This window comes from Leucopleurus acutus (genome assembly GCF_964270905.1).
Source record: "Leucopleurus acutus genome assembly, chromosome: 19".
Lineage (NCBI taxonomy): Eukaryota > Metazoa > Chordata > Mammalia > Artiodactyla > Delphinidae > Leucopleurus > Leucopleurus acutus.
In genome coordinates, this window is record NC_139161.1 from 49,834,527 (window position 1) to 49,856,643 (window position 22,117).

The 22,117-nt window shown below is 49.9% G+C and overlaps 2 protein-coding genes across 5 annotated transcripts; both read right to left on the reverse strand.

The window, feature by feature from the left end:
- Positions 1-3,743: 3,743 nt before the first annotated feature.
- On the reverse strand, positions 3,744-6,565 carry FBXO39 (F-box protein 39; the record flags this gene model as incomplete). Of its 2 annotated transcripts, XM_082860641.1 has the most annotated exons (3): positions 5,472-6,565; positions 4,300-4,476; positions 3,744-3,952 (listed from the first exon to the last, which is right to left on the reverse strand). In XM_082860641.1, exons 1-3 carry the CDS (start codon positions 6,495-6,497, stop codon positions 3,824-3,826), a joined length of 1,332 nt encoding a protein of 443 aa, XP_082716767.1. In that variant the 5' UTR covers positions 6,498-6,565. The 2 variants fall into 2 exon arrangements, with proteins under 2 accessions (XP_082716767.1, XP_082716766.1); XM_082860640.1 differs by lacking the exon at positions 3,744-3,952 and having other exon boundaries at positions 4,099-4,476.
- A 4,035-nt stretch (positions 6,566-10,600) lies between these two features.
- On the reverse strand, positions 10,601-21,063 carry XAF1 (XIAP associated factor 1). Of its 3 annotated transcripts, none has more exons than XM_082860928.1 (8): positions 21,022-21,063; positions 18,338-18,473; positions 17,742-17,798; positions 17,187-17,382; positions 15,934-16,019; positions 12,719-12,976; positions 10,901-10,973; positions 10,601-10,787 (listed from the first exon to the last, which is right to left on the reverse strand). In XM_082860928.1, exons 1-7 carry the CDS (start codon positions 21,051-21,053, stop codon positions 10,917-10,919), a joined length of 822 nt encoding a protein of 273 aa, XP_082717054.1. In that variant the 5' UTR covers positions 21,054-21,063; the 3' UTR covers positions 10,601-10,787; positions 10,901-10,916. The 3 variants fall into 3 exon arrangements, with proteins under 3 accessions (XP_082717054.1, XP_082717053.1, XP_082717055.1); XM_082860927.1 differs by having other exon boundaries at positions 12,719-13,060; XM_082860929.1 differs by lacking the exons at positions 10,601-10,787; positions 10,901-10,973 and having other exon boundaries at positions 12,881-12,980.
- Positions 21,064-22,117: the final 1,054 nt, after the last annotated feature.

A 22,117-nucleotide genomic window follows, 5' to 3' on the forward strand; every position in this document is an offset into this window, starting at 1 on the left:
GATAAAAGCCAACATTTGTTGAACGTCCAAGGGATAGGCTTATGTGTGGTATTACATGTATTAAATCATTGATCCCTCACAGCAGACCCGGGTGGGAGGCGCTATTATTTTTCCATGCACAAACAGAGCTGTTAACACTCGGGGGGACAGGGAATACCTGCCAAAGGGCACACAGCAAGTGAGGGGCAGCTCAGAACTCAAACCCAGGCAGCCTGGCTTGGAACCCCGGGCTGAGGAATGTGGCCATTCATACCAGGTTCAGTGTCACACACCCCATCCCAGCATTATTAGTCTTTCAAGGACCTTAGTGATACACTGTTCAGCTTTTCCCATTTGACAGATAGCAGAAACTAAGACCTGAGCAGGATAAAGAACTTATGCAGGGTCACACAAATTAGTGGCCTAAGTGGACCAAGAACCCAAGTCTCAGAACCCTTCCAGCCCAGAGAGTCAGAGGTCCGCCCCTGAGAGTCTTTTCAAAAACGAAAAACTGCACTTTCATTGTCAGTTTGCCTGGGGTAACTGTTCACACCTTAGTCTGATCACAGCCCTACTTTCCTCCTATTTTCGTAAATTCTGAGGAGCTGACCCCAGTCACTTGGTGGCCGGGGCTTCATCAGCCCCGCCAACAGCTGAGAGGAGGCACTGGGGAGTCAGAATGTGTTTCCTGCTCGTCCATACAAGACAGGACGTGCCAGTCTCTTCTGCGCGTTTCTGCAAAGAACCGCGTGCTCTCTGTGGACCCTCAGCAGGGGGAGGCGCGTGGGAGCAGCCCTCCGGCCTCTTGCCCTGCACTGGAGGACAGGCGTGGATAAGCTGTCACCCAGCCAGGCCACAGGTCTGTGTCTCCACCTACCACTGCGCCTCTGAATGCGGCAAATTAAAAAGCGGATACCTGTTAAAAATCCGTGGGTTCGGAAACCTCGTGTGCTCTGCACGTTCCCACTAGGACTCTCCCGGGCTTGTTGCTGTTTCGATTCCTCGGGGAACAGGAAGGTCTGTGCGGTAGCTCTCTGTGTGGTCAGGGGGATCTTTGAGGGTCCTTGAGACATTTTTTCAAGAGATCCACTAATAGCAAGACGTTACGTGCCTTTTTCACTTTAATTCTCTCTGGAGTTTTGCTGAGGCTCCCTGCACGGCGTCTGACGTTACGACAGACCACAGAAACCCGGATGAGAACCCAGCTGTCTGCTATTAAGCGGGATGTGCAAGAGATTTGCAAAACTGGAAACCAAATCCACTCTTTTATGGAAAACATGTTCATAAAAATGTTACTTCTGTTAACATGTTTTCCATAAAAGAGTCCTCTATGCTTAGATCCTGTGTTTGGGGACGAAAGGAAACTAACCAGAACTGGTCCACAGCATGAATAAATCATTACACCAATCAATCAATCAGTCAGTCTCCCAGGTGGTCTGCACTCCAGCTGAGCCTTCCCTCTCCCCTAAAGCAAGCTGCCTCATCTCTGGTCCACAGGCACTAGATGGCTCCCAAGGGCCCTTCTGGTTTCAGCAACTAAGACGTGGGAGCTCTCCTTAGATTATAACCAAGCAGGACCCTATGGGGCCTTTCTGGGACAGATACCCCTTACCCTCTGCCACCTCTTGTCTGTAGAAAAACTTTAGCCAAAGAATAAATTTAATCAGACAAGAAAACGCAGAAAGAAATGCAAACAGTCAAAGAAGACAAAATAATCATAGTTTAACCATTAAGGAAAGTCAAGGACATATAGTTCCTCCTCAAGGGCTACAGATAATATTCTGAGCCATATCCTTTGAGCTGTTTTACAGATACTGAAACCTCCACCAGGTGGAAGAAGTAACCTACATGATGACCAGACTGTGGCCATGACATGAGCTGCTCCATCTTGCACAATTCCAAGAACTGGCCTCAAGGAAATGGGAACAAAGCGACCCTGGAACTGAAGATTAACTGTACTTAAAACAATCAAGATGAGGCTGATCAGACCTCTGCATGACCAATTTCAAGGTGACTGTTGGAGCTGACTGTGCTGTTCTGCACATAGCCCCCCACCCACCTGTGCACCCCTAAAACTCCCCTTTAAAAGCTCTTGCCCCTGATCAACAGTGGGGAGTTGGTTCTTTGGGACATGAGTCCACCTTCTCCCCAGGATTGCTGGCTTCCTCAACAAAGCTATCTTTCCTTTCACCCAACACTTGTCTCTCAGTATTGGATTCTTGAGTGACAAGCAGCAGAACCCAAGTTTGGTAACAAGATAGGGACTCCACACCACTTGCCAGTGTTGATCTTTTCTGAATGTTCATGAAACAGGAACCATAGGCACCCAACAGCATTGCGGGGACATTCAGATATGACAGTGAATGTGGAAATCCTGTGAAAATTGAAAAGCACTGGATAAATATGAACTTGAACAAAGATCTGAAAAGCTAAGCATAAATATGGACACAACATACAAAAGATAAGATAAAATCGCAAGTGAGACACTTGTCAAAATGTTCTGAGATACATTCATTTTTATCTATTGGAAACCCCCCCATAAGCAACTATATGCACAAAAATCTCAAAAGACCAAAAGCAATCTATGTCAATGGCACGGGCTCAGGAATTTACCCTTATTCCCCGTTTAAAACCCATCAGATTTCCCTGTGACTATAAAAATAACACATGGTCTTTGTAGAAAATTTGAGAGATAGGGGAAAGCATGAAAAGGGAAATAAAAATCACCCATAATCCCACCACCCAGAGATAACTATTAAGATTTTTGGTATATCTCTTCTATGCTTAAAAAAACCCTGTAGGGCTTCCCTGGTGGCGCAGTGGTTGAGAGTCCGCCTGCAGATGCAGGGGACGCGGGTTCGTGCCCCGGTCCGGGAAGATCCCACATGCCGCGGAGCGGCTGGGCCCGTGAGCCACGGCCGCTGGGCCTGCGCGTCTGGAGCCTGTGCTCTGCAATGGGAGAGGCCACAACAGTGGGAGGCCCGCGTACTGCAAAAAAACCCACAAAACTGTGTTTGTGTTTTTACATGATCGGTATCACGCTAAACACAGTTTCACTTAACATCACATTAGGAATAGTTCTCCAGGACATTACAGATTCTTTGTGAATATGAGTGTAAAGGCCACTTCTGGTTCAGCCCCACATGAGAACTGAACGTTTGTAGCAGGCTGGGCGCCATGCTGCCTGGATGGGGAATAAAGGAGACCCCAGGAAAGCAGATGTGGGAGACCCAAGTCCACAACACTGATAAATTAGGGGCTGATCTCCTGTGGTAGGGAGCTCCCGCTCTGAGCAGGCTCCTTCTAAACGAGGGAATTTCCCTGCTTCACTCTAGGATGTGCTGGTGAATTTCTTTCATCTGAGATCAGGCCTGGCCAGCGTCAGTGGCAGAAGGCTCTCATGTGAAGGTCAGCTGGGATAGAAAGTGTTTCTGAACTGACGCTGACAGTCAGTGGAAAATGCAGCTCCATTTGCTCTCTGGCTACTTACACCTTTTCCGGAGGGAGATTAGCAAGAGTCGGGGTCCCCGAGTAAGACACTGCTTCAAGCGGCTTTGGGCTTTCAGTTCTGTGGCTGAGTGAGGGTCAAAAAGCAAAACCAAATGACAAAAAAAAAGAAATCACACCCAGATAGTTGGTAAATATAGCACTTTAAAGTCACCTGGGGTCTTCACATGACCAGAAGTCCCAGCCGTTGCTGGGGTGTCATGCTGGTGTGAAACTAGCAAAGAGGAGGGAGAGGAGAAAGAGGGCTGGGGGTAAGGGATGCCCGAAGTGTCATTCTGTGAGGCTCGGATTGTCAAGGTCAAAGTGCTCTTGGCTTTCTTCCTCTGGAGAGCGCTGCTTACGTCATGCAGTAAGCGACGGAAAAATAGTTAAACTCTGAATCGATCAGCATTCTGTACTTCCTGTAAATATGCCGCAGTGTCCTGTCCTCTTCAGGCGTCTCATATCTGTTTGTATAAATTCTCACCTGTGCCGATAGACAAACACCCCCGCGTGTGTGCACACACACACACACACACACACACCCAGTGGCTACATCACCCAGACCCCAGAGACAATCTGAGCGATGTACACGTACAATTGTTGGCAGAACCAGGAAAAGCCCAAGCCCAGCTAAGGATGAAACCTCCAGATTCCCTTCCGTGAAATTGTTAACTTCCAATGGACGGACTTGTGAGACATCCAGCCCCCATGCCCTGCCTCGCTCCTGACCTTCATCCCAGAGCAGGAACGCTGGGGCTGGACGCCTGCCCGCCCAGGGGCCTGGATGCCCTTGCCCGATCCCCGTGGAACCCACCCCGGGTGGGCTCTTACCTTGAGTGTGCGCAGGGCACACCGCCCTTCTTCCTGACTCTTCAGGATCTGCTCCACAAAGTTAACATCAAGGAAAGCCCAGATGTTGAAGTAAAACAGCTCCCTGCAGGATAAGATGAGGAGGTGCAGCTCCTCGTCCAGAGACTCATGGTTGTTGTTGAACTCAAAACTTAGTTTCTGGAAAAGCACCAGAGGGGAAGACGGATGTGGACAGAGATGCTGGGACTGGTTGGATCATTCCATAACACTTTCAGGACCTGGCTTTGGCCTGGTAGCCCATGGTGGTTCAAGTGCTTTAGATAAGGGGCACTGGACAAGCAGTTGTCGGAAGAAGGGATTTGGGAATGAAAGTGATCTCATCCAAATTTATGAGACGTGGAGTTTCAAGGCAATGTATCTGGAGTCTGGAGACCAAAGTGGTGGTCCTGGCCCTGCGATGGACTAGCCAGGTGGCCATGGGCAGCACCGAATGGCTATGATGTCAGCCTGCCCACTTCAGGGCTGTGTGAGCGTAAATGAGCTCTTAGCACTTTGTCATCCCTCACTGTTAGTAGTGGTACTTATACGCTTGAGTATCAATCCTCACAGCTGAGAGGTCTTCGGCGGGGGGAACAAAATGATCCCGATTTTATAGATGGGGAGCTGCCCACACCTCTGAGCTCTTCTGTAACTTGGGTCAAATTTGGCTTTTTGCCTGGTTCGGAGTCACACTGGGGCCTGTGTGCTGCTGTGACTGGGTGGAGAAGTAGAAGCTGCTGCCCTGCTTCTCACCTGTAGAGGCACCTGCGTGCTCAGGCCTCACAGCTCTGAGCCAGGGATATAGGCGCTCTCCTTGGTTGACAGACAATCAGGAATTGCTTCCACGTCTAGGAAGTGAGCAGTAGCTTTTGTCCTCTGCTGCGGTCTTGGGGGCCGGGGGAGGCTTAGTTTGGTGACGTTTCCCAGAACCTCAATTTGACCTTGAGTGAGTGTGTGTAAGCCCAGGCAAGAGCAGGGAGCGGGAACCCGAGGGGCAGCCACTCCTCACAGGCCTCCCAGCCCTCAGCTCATACCTACCTGCAGAGTGTGCCGGAAGGTGGGCAGGAGATCCGTCAGAGTGGGCTTCACGGACCAGCAGGAACCTGAGGGGCAGCCACTCCTCACAGGCCTCCCAGCCCTCAGCTCATACCTACCTGCAGAGTGTGCCGGAAGGTGGGCAGGAGATCCGTCAGAGTGGGCTTCATGGACCAGTCGGGGTTGCTGAAAGAGCAGTTTCTCAGACTAATGCTCCTGATCGGGATCTCCTGTAGGAGGATCCGGGCCAAGCGCTCATACTGCACGACTTTCTCAAAGACGAAGTTGACTTTCAGCTTGGTGGCGAACCTGGCCAGCTTGGCCCAGGACATGCCCCAGACGACCTGCCCGTGGGGGTCATGAACGTGGCACTTGATGTTCATGCTCCAGAGGGTGCCGGCATTGTTCTCACCCAAGTTCTCCAGCAGCTCATCGGAGATGCAGTTGTAGTTGAGGGTCAGGGACACCAGGTTGCGGAACGTGGCCATGGTCTGGTTGAACTGGGGGCTGCTGTAGACAGCGAGGCGGTGGCTGAAGTAGTCCTCGATGTTGAGCTCTGACACCGCACTCTCTGTCCTTAAGTAGCTCAGGGAGTTGAGGATGTGGCAGCCCTGCTCCACGGTGAGCCTAGCCCCTTTTAGGTTGAGATGATCCAGGTGTTTGCCCATTTTCTTCAAGAAGGAGCTCAAGCTTTTCAAGAACAAGCTTCTGACGCTGTTCCTCCAGACCAGGCGGTCCAGTTCCAGGTACTGGATGGAGAGAGATTTCAGACGGTTGTTTCTCTTGCCCAGACACGACAGAAGGCCTTGCATGGTGACCTGGAACTTCTTGGTCAGGACAACGCTGTAAGGAGTCAGGAATTTGATCTCCAGGTGCTCCAGATAACGACCAAATTTCTTAACATACCAAACAGCCGACTCAAATTCGTACGCGTGTACCCTGGAATGTCTCCCACTAAACGTGATGGCCCTGTATCGCCAGAGGTCAGCCGAATACATCATCTGGTTCCACCTTCTGCAGACAAGGGCTGCTCTGGACCTGTCCTTGTCTCCCAGCCACCAGAAAATACGATGTAGGCACACATCGGGCAGGGTGGCCCAGCAGCTCTGGTCTTGAGGCTGGGTCAGTTGGCCTTCTTCGTCCATCAAGGAACCGGGATGTCCACTGCAGCTGTGTGGTAGGCAGGGCTTCCAAAAATGAGGAAAGAAAAGCAATCACTTGTTTTCTGTGGGGAGTAAAAAGGAAGAACCATTACCTGCCAAACACATATTAAACCCAATGGAACAAACTTGCACTATGGCCCCATGTGTAGGTACTGGGCTGGCGCAGGGGGTGCAATGATAAATCCACCATACTGTGCACACCTGCAAGGAGTCACAGCCTATCAGGGGTCTATCAGGGACATAGACCAGGACTCAATGACAGCACTGTGGGAGGCATGAAAATCCTCAGGCATATTCATGGTGCAGGGTGGCACAAACGGGGGTATTAGTTCTGTCTGTGTAAGAAGAAGGAGAGAGGGCTGCTCAGAGGAGGTGGCATCTGAGCTGGGTTTTGCAGGGTGAGTAGGATTTGCAAGGCAGACAGGTTGGTGGTGGAGGAACTGGTATATTCCAGGCAGAGGGAACAAGATGGGCAAAGCCACAGAACTGTGAGTATGCGAGATGTGTTCACATTCACGGAACTAAAAATTGCTTGGAGCTTAACTTGTGAGGGTCAGGGAGTGATGGAACTGGAGCTGGAGCAGTGGGAAGTGCTGGTTCAAGGGCATCATTCAAGATGTTCTGAATGATGTGATAAAGGCTGTGTCCTACAGCCAGGGATTCTCACTGTCCCCTCTCCCTAAGACTTTGGAATTCTGACATCTTCTCTGGATGAGAATCAGTGTCTGTGTTGAGCAGCATTGCTGACGGCTGTGTTTATATTCAAAAGATGCAGCAGCAGAACAAAGGTGGAGAACCTCAGCTGAGGTCAGGGCAGGTCGAAGGATCACACGCCCAGAAGCGACGTGGTCAGTCTTGAGGTAAAGAAAGAATACTCTGGGGGAATGGAGGAAGGATGGTCCATAGTAGAGGCCAGGCTTGAAGCCTGGGACTAGGGTGGCATTAGAGTGGGAATCGGGGTGGGTAGTGAGTTCTTTGGCAGACATGATTTGGTAACTGGTGAACACCTGAACTGGGAGGACTGAAAGGTCTCTGACTTGGCTGTTGGATTGCAGGTGGTATCCCCAGCCAGGCTAGGGAGTCCCAGGGAAGAACTGGGCTAAGGCCCCGCCAGATACACTGAGCCCTCGGTCAGACTTTTCATAGCCATCTGCTGTAATCTTCATGGCTTTGCTTTCAATGTTTCCCCTGCCTGAGAACTACCCTCCTTTTCTTTATGTCTCCCAAACCCCCCATTTTTAAAGTTCAAGCCCTACCACTCCATAAAGCTTTTATTGGCTTCTTTACCAGGTAACCCAAGATCATTCATTGTGGTTCACAAAAACTCAGAGCTGGAAGAGATCTGAGAATTGATTTTTTTTTTTTTTTAACCCGTGGAAACTAGGCACAGAGAGGTGAAGGGGCTTGCCTATGGTCACACAGCAAGTTAGTAACAAGACTCAGGCTAGACCTGGGCTTTCTTACTCTTTCTCTTATACTTTTTTCCTACGTCCACTTTTCAGGCCTTGGGTTCAGAGGGACAAGTAATCATAATTTTCAGTTCGGGACAGACACTTGTCTGTGCAAGACCTCTCTTTGATTCTATTTATTCATTTATTCCCTTTTAATTCTATGTCCCACTCCATTGCTCCCCACCACAGGCAACTATTCCAGCGTGTTTGATGCGCTGCTTTTTGGTTGTGTGCGCGCTTGCCAAATGTGTGTTCAGCGCCCGTAAGCATCATTCACGTTGCCCTGTGTACGGCTCACACGGCATCTGTCATCTGAATAGACCCGGCGGTGGGTATCCCCTTCTCTCTCTTACCCACTCTCCCTGTGATGGACCCCCAGCCCTCTTCCAGCTCCCCACAACAGCACAGTGGCAATGAGCATCCTCAAGCAAGCTCCCGTAGGGGACCTATTTGGGGGTCTTCCCCCGTGCCTCTGTCCTCCCTACCCCATGATCACCTACAGAACAGTTTGGCCCCTGCCTCCAGCCGGCCCTCCCATCTCCCACCCAGACAGACTTCCACACGGGAACTGGTAGCAGCCTGCCCCCACCCAGGACACAGGGCTCCAGTGGGGTCAGCCGGCTCCCCTTCTCTTTCCCCTCTGTCTCTGTGTCCATCCTTAGTATAATCTTAGTATAATCTAAGCCTTTCTCTCCCAGAAACCCACACACTCCTTGAGACTAGGGACAGCCTCATTCTTCTTTTGAGGAAGTTCTTAAACATTTAACTAATGAAGAAATAAGATTGTGTCTTCAATCACATATAAACTGCCCGGGGCTAGGGGACTCCACGGCACTTAGTAAGGAGCAAGGCACCTAAGAGATGCTCAAGAAAAGCTAAACCAGGGACTTCCCTGGCGGTCCAGTGGTTAGGACTCCTCACTTCCACTGCAGGCGGCACCAGTTAGATCCCTGTTCAGGGAACTAAGATCCCACAAGCCTCCCAGAGCGGTCAAGGGAAAAGAAAAGAAAAGAAAAGAAAAAAGAAAAGAAAAGAAAAGAAAAAAGAAAAGAAAAAAGCTAAACCAGTTAGAAAGCTAATCGAAGCCCTTTGACCCAGCAAGGTCACAGGGTCTGAAGAATTATACGACACTTTAAGCCATGGGGGGCAGGGGGATTGGAAGAACATCTTTGGTGGGCTGGAAAAGGTGTTGCAAGTGGTCCAAAAGTCATGTCACCGCCTGGAACCTCCCCTCTTGTAGCTTAGTGGGTTGGATCCTGGTTCTGTCAACTGCGGTATGTGACCTTAGGCAAGTTAATTAATTTATTTATGCCTCAGTCTCCACATCTGTAAATATGGGTAATAATAGTACCTTTCTCCTAGCGTTGGGGGGATTAAACGGGCTGATATACGGAAAGCACCAGAACAGTGCCTGGCACACAGTAAATGTTATACAAGTGCTTGCTGCCATCAGAATGTGGGTGCCAAGGTGCTTCCAAAACATCCCTGTAGGGAAGGTATTTACAAATGGGAGGTTAGGAAAGTGTCCCGGTGAGATGGCGTGCTAGGTGGGGAGCGGGATTCCAACCCAGCCTAAGGACGCTGGAACCTAGGCTGGGTTTACCACGTCACACAGCTGCCGAGCCTGGGAGGAAACCTACGTGTCCGATCACCCGGGGAGGGGAGGTGGCCCAGGAGCCTTGCGTGGGCGGCAGGTGAGGAGGGCAGCCCCGCACCCCCGCGCTGGCCTCGGGGCGTCCCCGGCCTGCGCCCGCTCGCGTCGCCTTACCCGCCGCTCGCTGCTCGGGCTGCTGGGACCGCGAGCGCCGGCCTGCTGCGCCCGCGCCGCCTCGGCTCCGACGCCACCGGCGGTGGGCTCCGCGCCCGGCCCCGCAGGGGCTAGAGGCCGAGGGGCCGGCCGCCTTTGTGACGCGCCCCCACTTGCCGGGCTCTGTTCAAGCCCGCGGCCGCGGGGCCCAAATCTGGGGCTGCCAGCTCAACCGATCGTGCGCGTGCGGGGCAAGACGGGTCCCCGCGCAGGTGGCCCGGGAAGGCGCCCTGGCCGGGGGGACCAGAGGCGGAAGGCTGGGCCCCGCGACCCCTGCCCGTCCCTCCTCTTGCGAGGAAGAGGTTCTGCCCCCAGACTTGGGGCGCAGGCCCGCGCAGTCGCCACCTTTCCTGTCCTGACCCATCCTCGGGGTCCTGTCCAGTCCCGAGGACCCAGCGTGCGGCGCCTCTCTTCGGGAAACCACTGTCGCTGCCGACCTAAGGAAAGTCTTAAGCAAACCTGACTTCGACAACTTGACAAAGCTTGAGAAATGCCCCACTTTTCCAGTTTCGGGAGGGTGGGGTGTCCTGGGCCCTTCCTTCCCTGGTGGGGTCTGGGCTCTCCCCACGGGCCAGGCAGAAAGGTAGGGTGTGCTGTTTGCTGGGAGGTGGGCTGCATCTCTAGGTGTCTCCCAACTAACAGCCCTCACTAGCACGTCTTTGTGCTTTCTGGCTCTCCCCTGCCACCCAGCCTCATTTTTCTCTTCCTTTCTCCCTTTCTTCTTTGCTGCCACTCCCCTTTCCTTGCCGTGCTAGCCGCTGCCATCCGTGGCCCTGGAATACCAATGAAAAATCTACAAAAAGGTGGAGGACAAGTTTTCAGGGAGGGCTTTTTTATTCTTCGGGGACAAAGCTGGGTTCCCTAAGGTGTCCAGGCTGTGTGGAGCCTAGACGCTTGATCAGAATTCTCAGGCAGAAGAGTCAGAGCCCTTTTTTTCTTCTGGTTTATCTGGAGCTCTTGGGGAAACCAACATCTCGGCTCAAAAGGAGGAAAACAGAATCCAAACCTTTTCTTCTACAAGAAAGAAACCCAGTGAATAAAACCCATCTCTTTTCACAAGTAAAGACTAGCACAGAAAGCAAGCAGCAAAACCAGTGTAAAAACAAAATCTTCTAAATCCGTTGTACCTTTTCTTTTCCAAAGCTAGCTGGAACTACTCGCTTGTTTTCCTTTTGATGAAGCTAACCACCAGCATTTCTCCTAAAGAAATGGACATTAAAAAAGTTCAGTGTGTTTAAAGTGGGGAGTGTTAGTTCCTAGGATATCTCTGGGCAATCCTATCCCCAGTTCCCGGAGCAGGAACCCTGAGCTACAGATGGCATAGAAAATGTATGGAGCCCAGCGAGCCATGAGGGGTCTATGGGAGGCTTGGGACAATGTTTAGTAGAGGCCTATCTATCACCATGAGGCGGGTGGATGAACAGTTTAGAGGATACCCACACCATGGACTCTTATGCCATTAAAAAGCGGGGGGCAACATCATTTGACTTGGAGGGATGTCCTTGGGTATTGATGAATCATAACATTAAGATGCAAAGAAATGTGTATAATTGGACTCCAAATGTGTATGTGGGTGAGTGGTTATACAACAGAGTTGCCAGATAAAATACAAGATGTCCAGTTAATTTCAGAGAAACAAAGAATGTTTTTTGTATGTCTCATGCAATTATTTTGTAGTTATTTTTGTCCCAAGTAATGAATTTTTATTTGCTAAATTCGGCGACCCTATTATGTAAGGATGGAGGGAAGTATGGAAGGAAATTTCAAATTGTGGGAGGCAAGGAAATATGGCACTAATAACACCCCCAGCAAGTATGAAATTCACTCAGCTTTGTAAAATCATGTGCTGTGTGCATATAGAGAAGAAGTTAGAAAAAACAAGATCTAGGTCTACTTTTTTGTAAGGAGTGTGCATCATATATTCAGTGAAAAAGGCAAATGGCAGAGTAATGAATATAGGAAGATGATATATAGGGGAAAAGAAAAAACAATTCAAACCCCATAGAGGCTTGTTCGTGTTTGTGTGAACAGAGTTAAAGCTTTGGAAGGACACCCACCAGGATACTGAAACTAGTATCTCAGGGCGTGGAACTGGGGAAGGGGGGTGGGTGTGGGGGAGAATGAGCTTTATCTTTCTATTTGTTTGTATGGTATCATGTCAACTGGTTACAACAAAATCTAGTATTTAGTAGTATCTAGTACTTTTGTATTTTGAAAAACATCAAATAATGAAAGTTTTTTTTTTTTTTTTTTTGAGTGAGGCATCCTGTTTGGGGCTTAAAAGCATAAGCTTTGGAACTATATACACATGTATTTTAGGCTGGATTCTGCCACTCTCTAGTTGTATAATCCTGGGGAAGCTACTCAACCTTTCTGTCTGGCTTCCTTATCTGTAAGATAGGGATAAAATACCTGCATGTTTTTTATAATGATTAACCATTTGTAAAGAGCTTTGCATTGTAACTGGTACATAATGGTTAACTACCTCATACTAATTCTTATTATTATTGGAAAATAATCTAGGATGTAAAAAATCAGGCTTTTGAGGCTGCAAATCCTGATCTGCTGGAGGTAAGATACCAACTGACTTAGTATCTTGACCAAGGCTCTCATCTCTGGGCCTGGATTGCCTTATCTACGCTATGAGCTAGACAGCTAGATTGGGTATGCTCTGTCCATTTGTTTGCTCCACAGTTTTGGGGCATTTGCTGTGGTTATTCCCTGGGCTGGGAACTGGAGATACAGAGAGGAAAGATCTGGCTCTGCCTTCAGAGGTGGGAGATGATGCACATATATAACCAGGTGATAGGTGCTATGAGAATGGATTTGGACACACAGAGAAAGGGGAGATAAAGATGTCTGAGAATATCCTGCAGGTCTTGGATTTCTTTAAACACTGTCCAGATGGCTCCCAGCCGGATGAGGAGAGAATGGAGGCTGGGTACCTGATGTTGGGTTAGGGTTGGCAGGGGAAGTACGATGCCACACTGAGAACACCTCCTCAGAATGTCATAGGCTGTCTCATCTTCTACAGGAGAGGAGGCCCTGAGCTTGCCATCAGACTTCAAAGGCAGATCCGTGGTTTTGTTTGTGCCTCTTGGTGCTTGCCGCGTTGACTTTTCAGAAAGAAGGCGAAATCTGCTTGTATTTTTCGTCTTTGGACGGATGTCTTTCTCTGCTGTGGAAGTTTGATCTTCAGCAGCCTGACTTGAAAGGGATGAAGGAGGAATATCTGGTTTCCCAACTGGAGAATATGTCACAGAGTCTGAGATTGGACGGCATCTGTCCTGCAATTATGAGTCATACTTCAAATTTTAAAATGACCTCAGCTTTAATGGTGGACAATACAACAGGCAAGATAACCTGAAATATTCCCACTCTGAAATGCTGGATAAAATATGACGTTCACTGAGCTGACTTTGCAAGCAAGCAAGCTCCGTGTTCCAGGATGAAGACCTGACCTGTTAAGCACATGAGCTGACACTTCAGGAGGAGATGTGGGGCCAATCTTGTATCTAAGAGCTTGGATAAGAGAAGAGTCCCATCCACACAAGATGTGGAATTGGAAGTAAGATTCCCCTTTCCCTGCATAAAGCTGGAAACCTTGAAGGCTAACCTGTGGTGGCTAAGAGAAAAGAATCGGCTAATTGGAAAAGGAAAGTGGCAAGAGAGCTTGTCTACTTGGACTAGAAATTGAGGGTGCGGAAGCGAAACTGACACTCCTGAAAACTCAAAATCCAAGGCTCATGCCATTCTTGTATTTGGGGTTCAGATTTACAAAATCCTCATGCTCTGGGAATACCCAAGCAGAAGAATTCATGTAAAATTTGGGATGTATGGCAGAAGCAATCACAAAATCCCTCTGGAGGTTACATAATCCCACACTAGGTCATACAGGATTCTCACAGATAGAGTCTCACCAAATAGAAGCTCGTGATTCAAATGTACACACAAGGAAACACTCTACCTTGGGTAAGAGTCACAGACACAACCATTAGCAGGATTAGTCTCCAAGGAGTTCAGATAACAGAACTATAGGAGAGAGACTGTAAAATAAATTAATTAAAAATGATTCTAACAAGAGAAAAGAACATGACCCTATGAAAAAAAGAGTAGGTGAATTTGAAAGAGAGATAAACAGAACTTCTTGAAATGAAAAATACAGACACTGAACCTCAATGGATAGGCTTAAAAATAGCAAGTTAGATTTGGCCAAGAAAGAACGAACTTGAAAATAGGATTTGAGGAAATTATTCGGAACATAGGAGCAGGAATAGAAAATGTGAAAGGTTAAGGGACACGAGGATAGAACGAGAAGGCCTGATGTACATCTAATATGTTCCACAGAAAGAGTTGGGAGAACATGGAGGGGTTAGGGAATAGTGGGGATTCCAAGAGATTAGAGCTGAGACTTTTCAGAACTGATTAAGGCAGAACTAAATCTTTAGATTTGGGCAGGAGAAATTCTGAAGAAGAAAGAAAATAATAAACACACTTGAGCATATTGTTTTAAGCAGGATGAATAAAAAGAAATCTTCTCTTGGATGCATTGCAGTGAAACCAGGAAGATCAAAGGCAAAGAAGATCTTGAAATCAACCAAAGAAAAAGCGTTATCCACAAAAGAATGGCAGTTACACTGAGAGCAGACTTATCAACAGCAATCATGGAGGTGGGAAGACGGTGGAATAAACTTCAAAACGCTAAGAGAAGATAACGGTTAACGTAGAATTGGACACCCAGTTAAACTACCATTCAGTAATGCAGGAAAAAAGTACCTGTGCAGGCAGCTAAAAATTTACTCCTCACAGCTTCTTGCTGAGGGAACTACCTAGACGTGTATTTCAGGAAGGGAGAAATCCTACCCAGATGGAAAGCTTGGGGTTTAAGAAAGAACGTGAGCAAAGAGAAAGGTGAATGTGTGAGTATATCCAAGCAGGCATGAATTGCATAAAATGACAACGATAATAATGACTAAAGAGGGATAGTATGAAAACAAGGTGAGGGGCTTCCCTGGTGGCGCAGTGGTTGAGAGTCCGCCTGCCGATGCAGGGGACACGGGTTCGTGCCCCGGTCCGGGAGGGTCCCACATGCCGCGGAGCGGCTGGGCCTGTGAGCCATGGCTGCTGGGCCTGCGTGTCCGGAGCCTGTGCTCCGCAGCGGGAGAGGCCACAGCAGTGAGAGGCCCGTGTACCGCAAAAAAAAAAAAAAAAAAAAAAACCACAAAAAAAACAAGGTGAAACTAAATTCCATAGCGTTTACATATAAGGCGGGAAAAGAGAATCGGAGTCAACATGTTCTCAAATCCATATATTGTTTGTAAGGAGGGTAGGGAATATGATTAATTTAGACTTTATTAAGTCAAGTATTCCTATTAAAATGCACTAAATGTCACTAATGGTAAACTTTATATGTATTGTCCCACAATAAACAAAAAGGTCTAGATCATCCCTAGGGTCTCTTTAGTTCTGATATTCATGTTTGTCTGAATTGAAGGGTAAAGAAAGAACAAACAGTGCTCCATCGAAGCGGAAGAAAATGAGTTCTTTGGAGAGAAGCCTTAGGAAGTTTCCCCAGAAAGAAAATGCTCCATCCTGCAAAAGAAGGGAGCAGCTTGGCACGGGCTAATGCACTAAAACGAGCTCCGAGTGATGGAGGGAGGAGTCTGTGAATGTTCCCGGGCAAAAGCAATCAATCAATCAATCACATCGTGACATCTTTACGGAGTCCCCCTTTTGGTACCTAGCCCTGATACCAGTTTCACTGTGGGAAGATGGAGAAAGTTGTTAACTTTTTCGAGGGAGCTCACAGTCTAACTGAGAAGACTCCCGCATGGGACAGAAAATAATAAGGCAGGTCCTATTAAGGACCAAATTGCCATGGCCAGGCCCTGAAGGCTGAAGATGTTTGGAGGTGATCAACGATAGCTGGACTGGTCAGGGAGGCTCCTTGAAGGGCTGGCACGATGGGAGACCAATGATGTGTGCTAAATTAGCCTACACCAATTCACAACATCCCTTTTTGAACAAAGCAAAACTAAATATGGGAACCTCTGTTATCCATGCTGTGTAAAATTGGACCCAGAATCTACCTTTCATATCACTCTTTTTGGAATATGGACTAGCTATTGGCACCATTAGAAAATAACTAATTTCTACTCACCACATGGTGGAAATACTTATTTCCTGGGATCATTTGGTTGCAATAATGACAGCAGATGTTGCTTTCAGGAGCTGGAATTCTCTTCCCTAGAAAAGCATGGAAACAACAGCACAAATGATTGCCCTTGACAATGGCTAGCCCGACTGTCCCACAACCGCGTACATGGCCTGCAGTCCTGATGATGAACTGTCCCTGGCCTGCCGTGAGTGTCCTGCACTGCCAGGGTCCTTGGCCACACAGGCCACCCACAGCAGGAATCACCCACATCATTTCCTTTAAGCTGCAAAAGTGCACTCGGGGCAGCACACAGCCCTGATGAAGAGACATTTTCCTGGCGCAGGACTGGTTTCTAAGGAGACAGAAGGAGCCGTTACCACAGATGCCAGCCCCGTCCGGTCTGACTGCTCTTTCATTTCACCAGTCTCTGAGCTCTGTGATCAAACGAGGAGTTATTGCACACATCTTTGTTGACTGTGTTGAAGCTGTGTTGTGTTGTCTAGTTGAAGTTGTGTTGTGCTGGTGAAGTTGTGCTGAAGAGTCGTTTGTGGGCTGTGTTGAAGCCCAGCCATGCTGGAAATGTCCACGCGTCTCAAGCACTCCAGTTTTTCATTTGGCGATTTTAATAAAATCGTTTACCAGGAGAGACTTACCATCCAAAGCATTTTAGGCTCTCTCCATGTGTTACTGTGTTACTAAAACAACCAGTGAACACAAGACCTGTCACACTGCTGTCCTCCGTAAACACATCTCATGAAGAGGTAACCAGGTCAAGACAACACACAGTGCTACCAGGCGGCCAACACATAGGCTCAAAGGTCAGGAGTTACAACTAGATCCCTTCTGTCCACTGCTGATGGTGGTGAAATCTCCTGATTTGGTGTCAGGGAACTTGGATGTCCTGTCTGGTTTGTGCCTCTGGCAAGCCCCTGTTTCATTCTATGCATAGGTTTCTCATCTGTAAAAGGATGCAGGTGGGTCTCTGCCAGGCTGGAATTGTGCTTGAGGCTTCCAAGGAAGCCTCCCATTTTGTCGGGCCCCCATTGCCTCTGCACTCATCTGTGTAGCTCCCAGGCCCGCAGCTCCTGGCGTCTTGGTGTCCCTGGACCAGTCATTTAGAGACCACAGCAGACACACAAGAAGGCCACTCTAGTACGTGGTCCAGAGTAGCCAGATGAATTTGAGACACGTGTGTCTGTCATCACACATGTCACCTGTCCTGCTGAGAGCTTACATTCCTTGCCACCCCTGCTCACCTTTCTGGAGCCGGGTCTGCTCACCGCAGCACTCGTCTCTGTGCCGGGCCAGCATGTGGAGCACGATGCGCTGGCCGCAGTCTGGGCAGACCTCCGTCCGCCTGCCGCAGGGGTGCTCGTGGATGTCCACCTTGTTGAGGCGCACGGCCAGCTCACAGAACTGGCACTCAACGGGGCGCTCCTGGCATTCCTTGGCCTGCGGGGAAGCAGGCGGGACGGGCATGGTCACTGGCCTGCAGTGACTGCAGTTGCTTTGGGGATATGAGCTTATTTCCCTGGGGGACTGAAGCCAGTAAGAGAAAGCAGGTGGGAAAGGCCAGGGGGTGGGGGGACTCTCCTTGGCAAACACGAGCTCTCTTGGGCTTGTGGACCATGGCAGGCCCTTCTGACGGGCATCCGGGGGCAGGAGGCCCTGTGATGAGCTAGTTCCCCATTGTGCCCCAGGCCTCCTTGGGCAAGAAGAGAGAGCTGGGGGAGGGAGAGGGGGGAGATCTTTCTTACTGGCCCCTTCCCCTCCTCCTGGGCTTGGGAGAAGAAATCACAGCTGACTCTCACCTCGTGAATCTCCAGCAAGTGCTTTGGCAGGCTCTGCTGACACGCTGCGCACCCCACCTAAACACGGAGGGAGACGCTGGAGTCTCACCCAGCTCAGTGGCCCTGGCTGTGCATGTCAGGTGAGGGGCTGTGAGCGCCTGGGGGCAGGAGTCAGGTTCCCTCGTCTCCCTGCAGCACCAGCCCTGTGCTCAAGGCACATCTGTGGGACCCGCTGAGTTGAAATGGGTGCCTGAGCTTGAGGATCTCCAGAAACAGCAGGAGAGAAAGGTTAACCTTTGACCAGCCTTGGCCATGAGTGCCTTCTAGAGCTCTCCTTTCCTGTCTCTCCTCTTGACGCATCTCGACGGAACATTTTACCTTTCCTGAAACAGGGACTCCCTTGCCTTGGCTGGACCCATTCGCCTGTAGGGAAAGGATAGGGGATGGGAAAACCAGGGTTGACTCAGTGCAGTATAAGAAAGGCAGATTTAACTACCCTTTCCACTTCACAGGGGGTGCTGGGTGCGGGGTGCCCACCTGAGACGGGCTGCAGTGCGGGCCGGGCTCCGGCTGGCCACCTGGTGCCCCCACCCCCATCCCTGCTTCCGCCTCCCCACCTGCTGGTGCCCGCCCCCGCTGTGCTCTTCCATCGTATCCTGTAGGACCGGTTCCTTGCACTCCGGACAGAGGACCTTGAAGAGCAGAGAGTGGGCCCCATGGAGGGCCAAGTGGCCAGGGGCCCCGCTTCTTTTGCTGCAGGATCAAGAGGGAGGAAAAACAGGCTTATTTCATGGTATAAAGCATGGAGCCGTATTTCGTCTCCACGGCTGCTGGATTAAGATCATTCAAGGCCTCAAGCTCTGAAAATATGATGACGATACCACCTGCCCCCCTTCCCCATGTTGGTCCTAGATCAGAACAGTGCAAACTCATAAAATAAGTGTAAGGATGCTCTGTAAACCCTTCTACTGCCTGGGGTGAGAGGGGGCGGGCAAGGAGGGGCGGGAGGCAGACATTACAAAGCGGCCGGAGGAAACTTTTGGGGGGAATGGATACGTTCATCATCTTGATTGTGATTTGATGAAATATAATTTATATTTTGAGGCAGGACAAGAAAAAATTAAACATAAAATTCTCTGTGTTTGTTTGGGCCTCCTCCCTCCCTAATGTACGGTGTGCATCTGTATTACACATTAACCAGAGCTCCTCAAAGATGGGAGTGCCTGCTCGATGGTAAAGATCAATTTTTTCTTTCTTTCTTTTGAAGCTGGCAATGGAACTTCATAAAAGAATAGGGTTCTTTCCCAGCCCCGTAGGGGTCCTAGTGACCGTGACTCGCTGTTTGCTTGGCACACTTTGTACGTGCTTACTTGGACTATGTATCCTTGGTGAATTTTTTGTGAAATATCAGTATGTCTTTTTGTTTTCTTTTTTTTTTTTGCGGTACGCGGGCCTCTCACTGCTGTGGCCTCTCCCGTTGCGGAGCACAGGCTCCGGACGCGCAGGCTCAGCGGCCATGGCTCACGGGCCCAGCCGCTCCGCGACATGTGGGATCTTCCCGGACAGGGGCACGAACCCGCATCCCCTGCGTCGGCAGGCGGACTCTCAACCACTGCGCCACCAGGGAAGCCCCAGTATGTCATTTTGATGTATGATCCTTTGTCTCAAAAATGTACATGACTGTGCCTTCGACTTTTAACTGGTGGGACTGTTCTCAGAGCTTTCTGAGAATCTGCTTCCTGGGTCATCATTCTCAGTGTGGCTTGAATAAAATTCCCTTTTGTTCTTCCTAACTTGATAGTTTATTGAATTTTAGTAGTCACAGTGATGGTTTCATGGGTATATATCTATGTCAAACATGTCAAATGGTGCACTTTAAAAGTGTACCACAGGGAGTTCCCTGGTGGCGCAGTGCACTCTCAATGCAGAAGGCCCTGGTTCAACCCCTGGTCAGGGAACTAGATCCCACATGCACGCCACAACTAAGAGTTCACATGCCACAACTAAGGAGCCGGTGAGTGGCAACTAAGGAGGCCACCTGCCTTGACTAAGACCTGGTGCAACCAAATAAATAAATAAATAGTTTTAAAAGGTACCATAAATGCAGTTTATGTCAATTATACCTTGGTAAAGCTGTTTTTAAAATGAAATAACAAATATCAAATTCTTTCAAATATTTTGTCTATTTTCAAGCACTCCCCTGCTTGGCCCACAGCCAGTTGGAAATCCAGGCCTGCATGCCCACTCAGAGCCTTGCAAGGGCAATGCCAACTTTCAGAATCCCCATAAGGAGAGCTTCCCAGGTCTCCCAGAACGAGAAGCCATCTACCTTTCCCTGCCTTAAGGCTCACCTGTGCAACCCACAGAGAGGTTGAGACCCTTCTTGGAAACCCCAAAAAACACAGGCTTCTGACCCTCCCAGTTCCCAGGCAGGGCGTTTCTTAATACTTCTCCTTTCCTTTCAACCAGCCCTTGCTTGTGGCAGCTTGGGAGAGAGGACACGTAGTGGCCACAGCTCTAAAGGCCTAAAGGATGATGAGAGCTGCCCGCCCATGTCCTGGGCACACGGGATGTGGCCAGAGGGGAGTAGCCAGAGCCTCACTCTGCTTGGTCTGAACAAGGTCTTGGCTTCTGCACAGCCCAAGCAGGTGGCACAAAAGCTGCTTCCCACTCCCTTCCTCTATTCTTGTCCCTCTGCCCGGCCTGGCCCCTTTCTCCTTCTGTCCGGCCTGGCCCTTCAGCTCTTCTTCCTGAGCTGGTTCAGCCAGGAGAGTCTGCCTGGAGAAAGCTCTCTGGGAGGGATCCCCCTGGTTCCCACCACAGGTAGGGAGCTTCGAGAGTGAGGTACTTCAAGGGGCCAGGTCTCCCCGAGTTAGACGTGTGGTCTGGGACCCCTGCTCTATCTCCTCACCCTGCTCCACAGCACCCTCTCAAGGTGAGGGCGGGTGTGGTCCCGGACAACCTCCGTGGGCCCCTTTCTGTCTAAGACTGGTGTGAAGAGCATATGATCAGAACTCCAAGTTAGGACCCAAGTTCTGAAAAATATGAATAGCCCAGCAGGGACAGTTAGCCTGGCTGTTTGGCTTTAGAACTGTCCCAGAAAGACTGAAATATCTGGGGTGAGATGTTAGCCAACCCTGACCATCTCTCATCATCTTCCTACATCTCCTGAGTTTAAATCTTCCACCCTAGCCCTCCTGGGTACAAGGGCCCTTTTCTCTTAACTTCAGAAACAGCCTTATCCTGTCTGCCCCTCTCACTAGCCAGCCTCAGGTCGGCCGCCGGGAAAGCAACTTCTTACCAGTTCCTGCACGCCTGGAAGTTTGCCTCCATGTTCTGGTCTGCGGAGTCTTTCTGTTTCGAGGAGTTTCGGTTCTTGCGGGCAGAGAAACAAAACTGAAAGTGTTCCAACAACCCGGCCCACAGCCCAGGAAGGGAGGGGTTTTCAGATTTCTCAGCCCAGGGCTGCTCCAAGGTACCTGTGGCTGGATACTCCAGGAAGCCCCTCTGTAGCTCGGCCAGCCCAGCCAGCCCCTGCCGCCTCCCTCGGCCTGTGCTGCTGCCACCAGCTGTTTCTACGACCCCTGGGGTGGCAGCCAGAGGCCAGGCCTCCCACTGGGCAGCAGCCCCTCCCCTCACCCAGGCTGGCCTCACTGCATGCATGTCTCTCCATCCCCTTGCATAAAACACTGACCTCCCTCTCCTTCCTGGTCCTCTTGCTGGTCCTTTCTCTGCCGGGGAGAGAGCTGGCGTGCCCTGTTGAACTTGAAGGCTGTTCCCTGAGAGTGGCTCCTGGACTTCCTGCATCCTACTCCGGTCCCGGTCAGGGCCGGGAGAAATGGGGGATGCAGCGTGGTGTGTGCCAAGACTACAGGCTTTGGAGACACATCGCTTAGCAGCTTGGTGACCTAGGGCAACTGCCTATCCCCCGAGCGCCTCTTTTCTCGCTTGTAAATAATTACAGCAAACACAAGAAGCGGGCAGGCAAATGAGGACGTCTTCAGACACAGAAACCACTGCACTGAGGGGTGATATAACTTGCACACATCGCCAGCCAACAGGCAGAAGAATCAGGCTTTGAACCCAGGCAAGGAGGCCCTAGGCTTGTCTCTCCCAGAATGGCCAGAGGGTCGGGAGACGGGAGTTCCAATCCTGAGAGTGGAACTGACTGGCAGCTTGAGTCACTTTAGCCTCTGGGCTTGTTTCCTCATTTTTCTGGACTCAGCTGGGGACCTGGGGGACTTTGGGAGTCCAGGTGCTCCCAGAAACTGTGTGAAAAATTGCTTTCATCAGAGTACGTGGACTCAAAAGGAGTCCAGGACCCAGACAGTTATAAATGACTGGACTAATTGACCCCAAAATTTGAGATTCAAAGAAATCAAACTCTGCTAAAGGCA

Bases quoted from the DNA above. Each gene is read 5' to 3' on its own strand.
- XAF1 (XM_082860927.1), bottom strand. From the start codon at position 21,053: ATGGAGGCAAACTTCCAGGCGTGCAGGAACTG. The intron at 18,474-21,021 runs GTAAGAAGTTGC...TTGATCCTGCAG, and splicing joins TTCCAGGCGTGCAGGAACTG to CAAAAGAAGCGGGGCCCCTG. The intron at 16,020-17,186 runs GTGAGCAGGGGT...ATGCTTTTCTAG, and splicing joins GCAGACCCGGCTCCAGAAAG to GGAAGAGAATTCCAGCTCCT.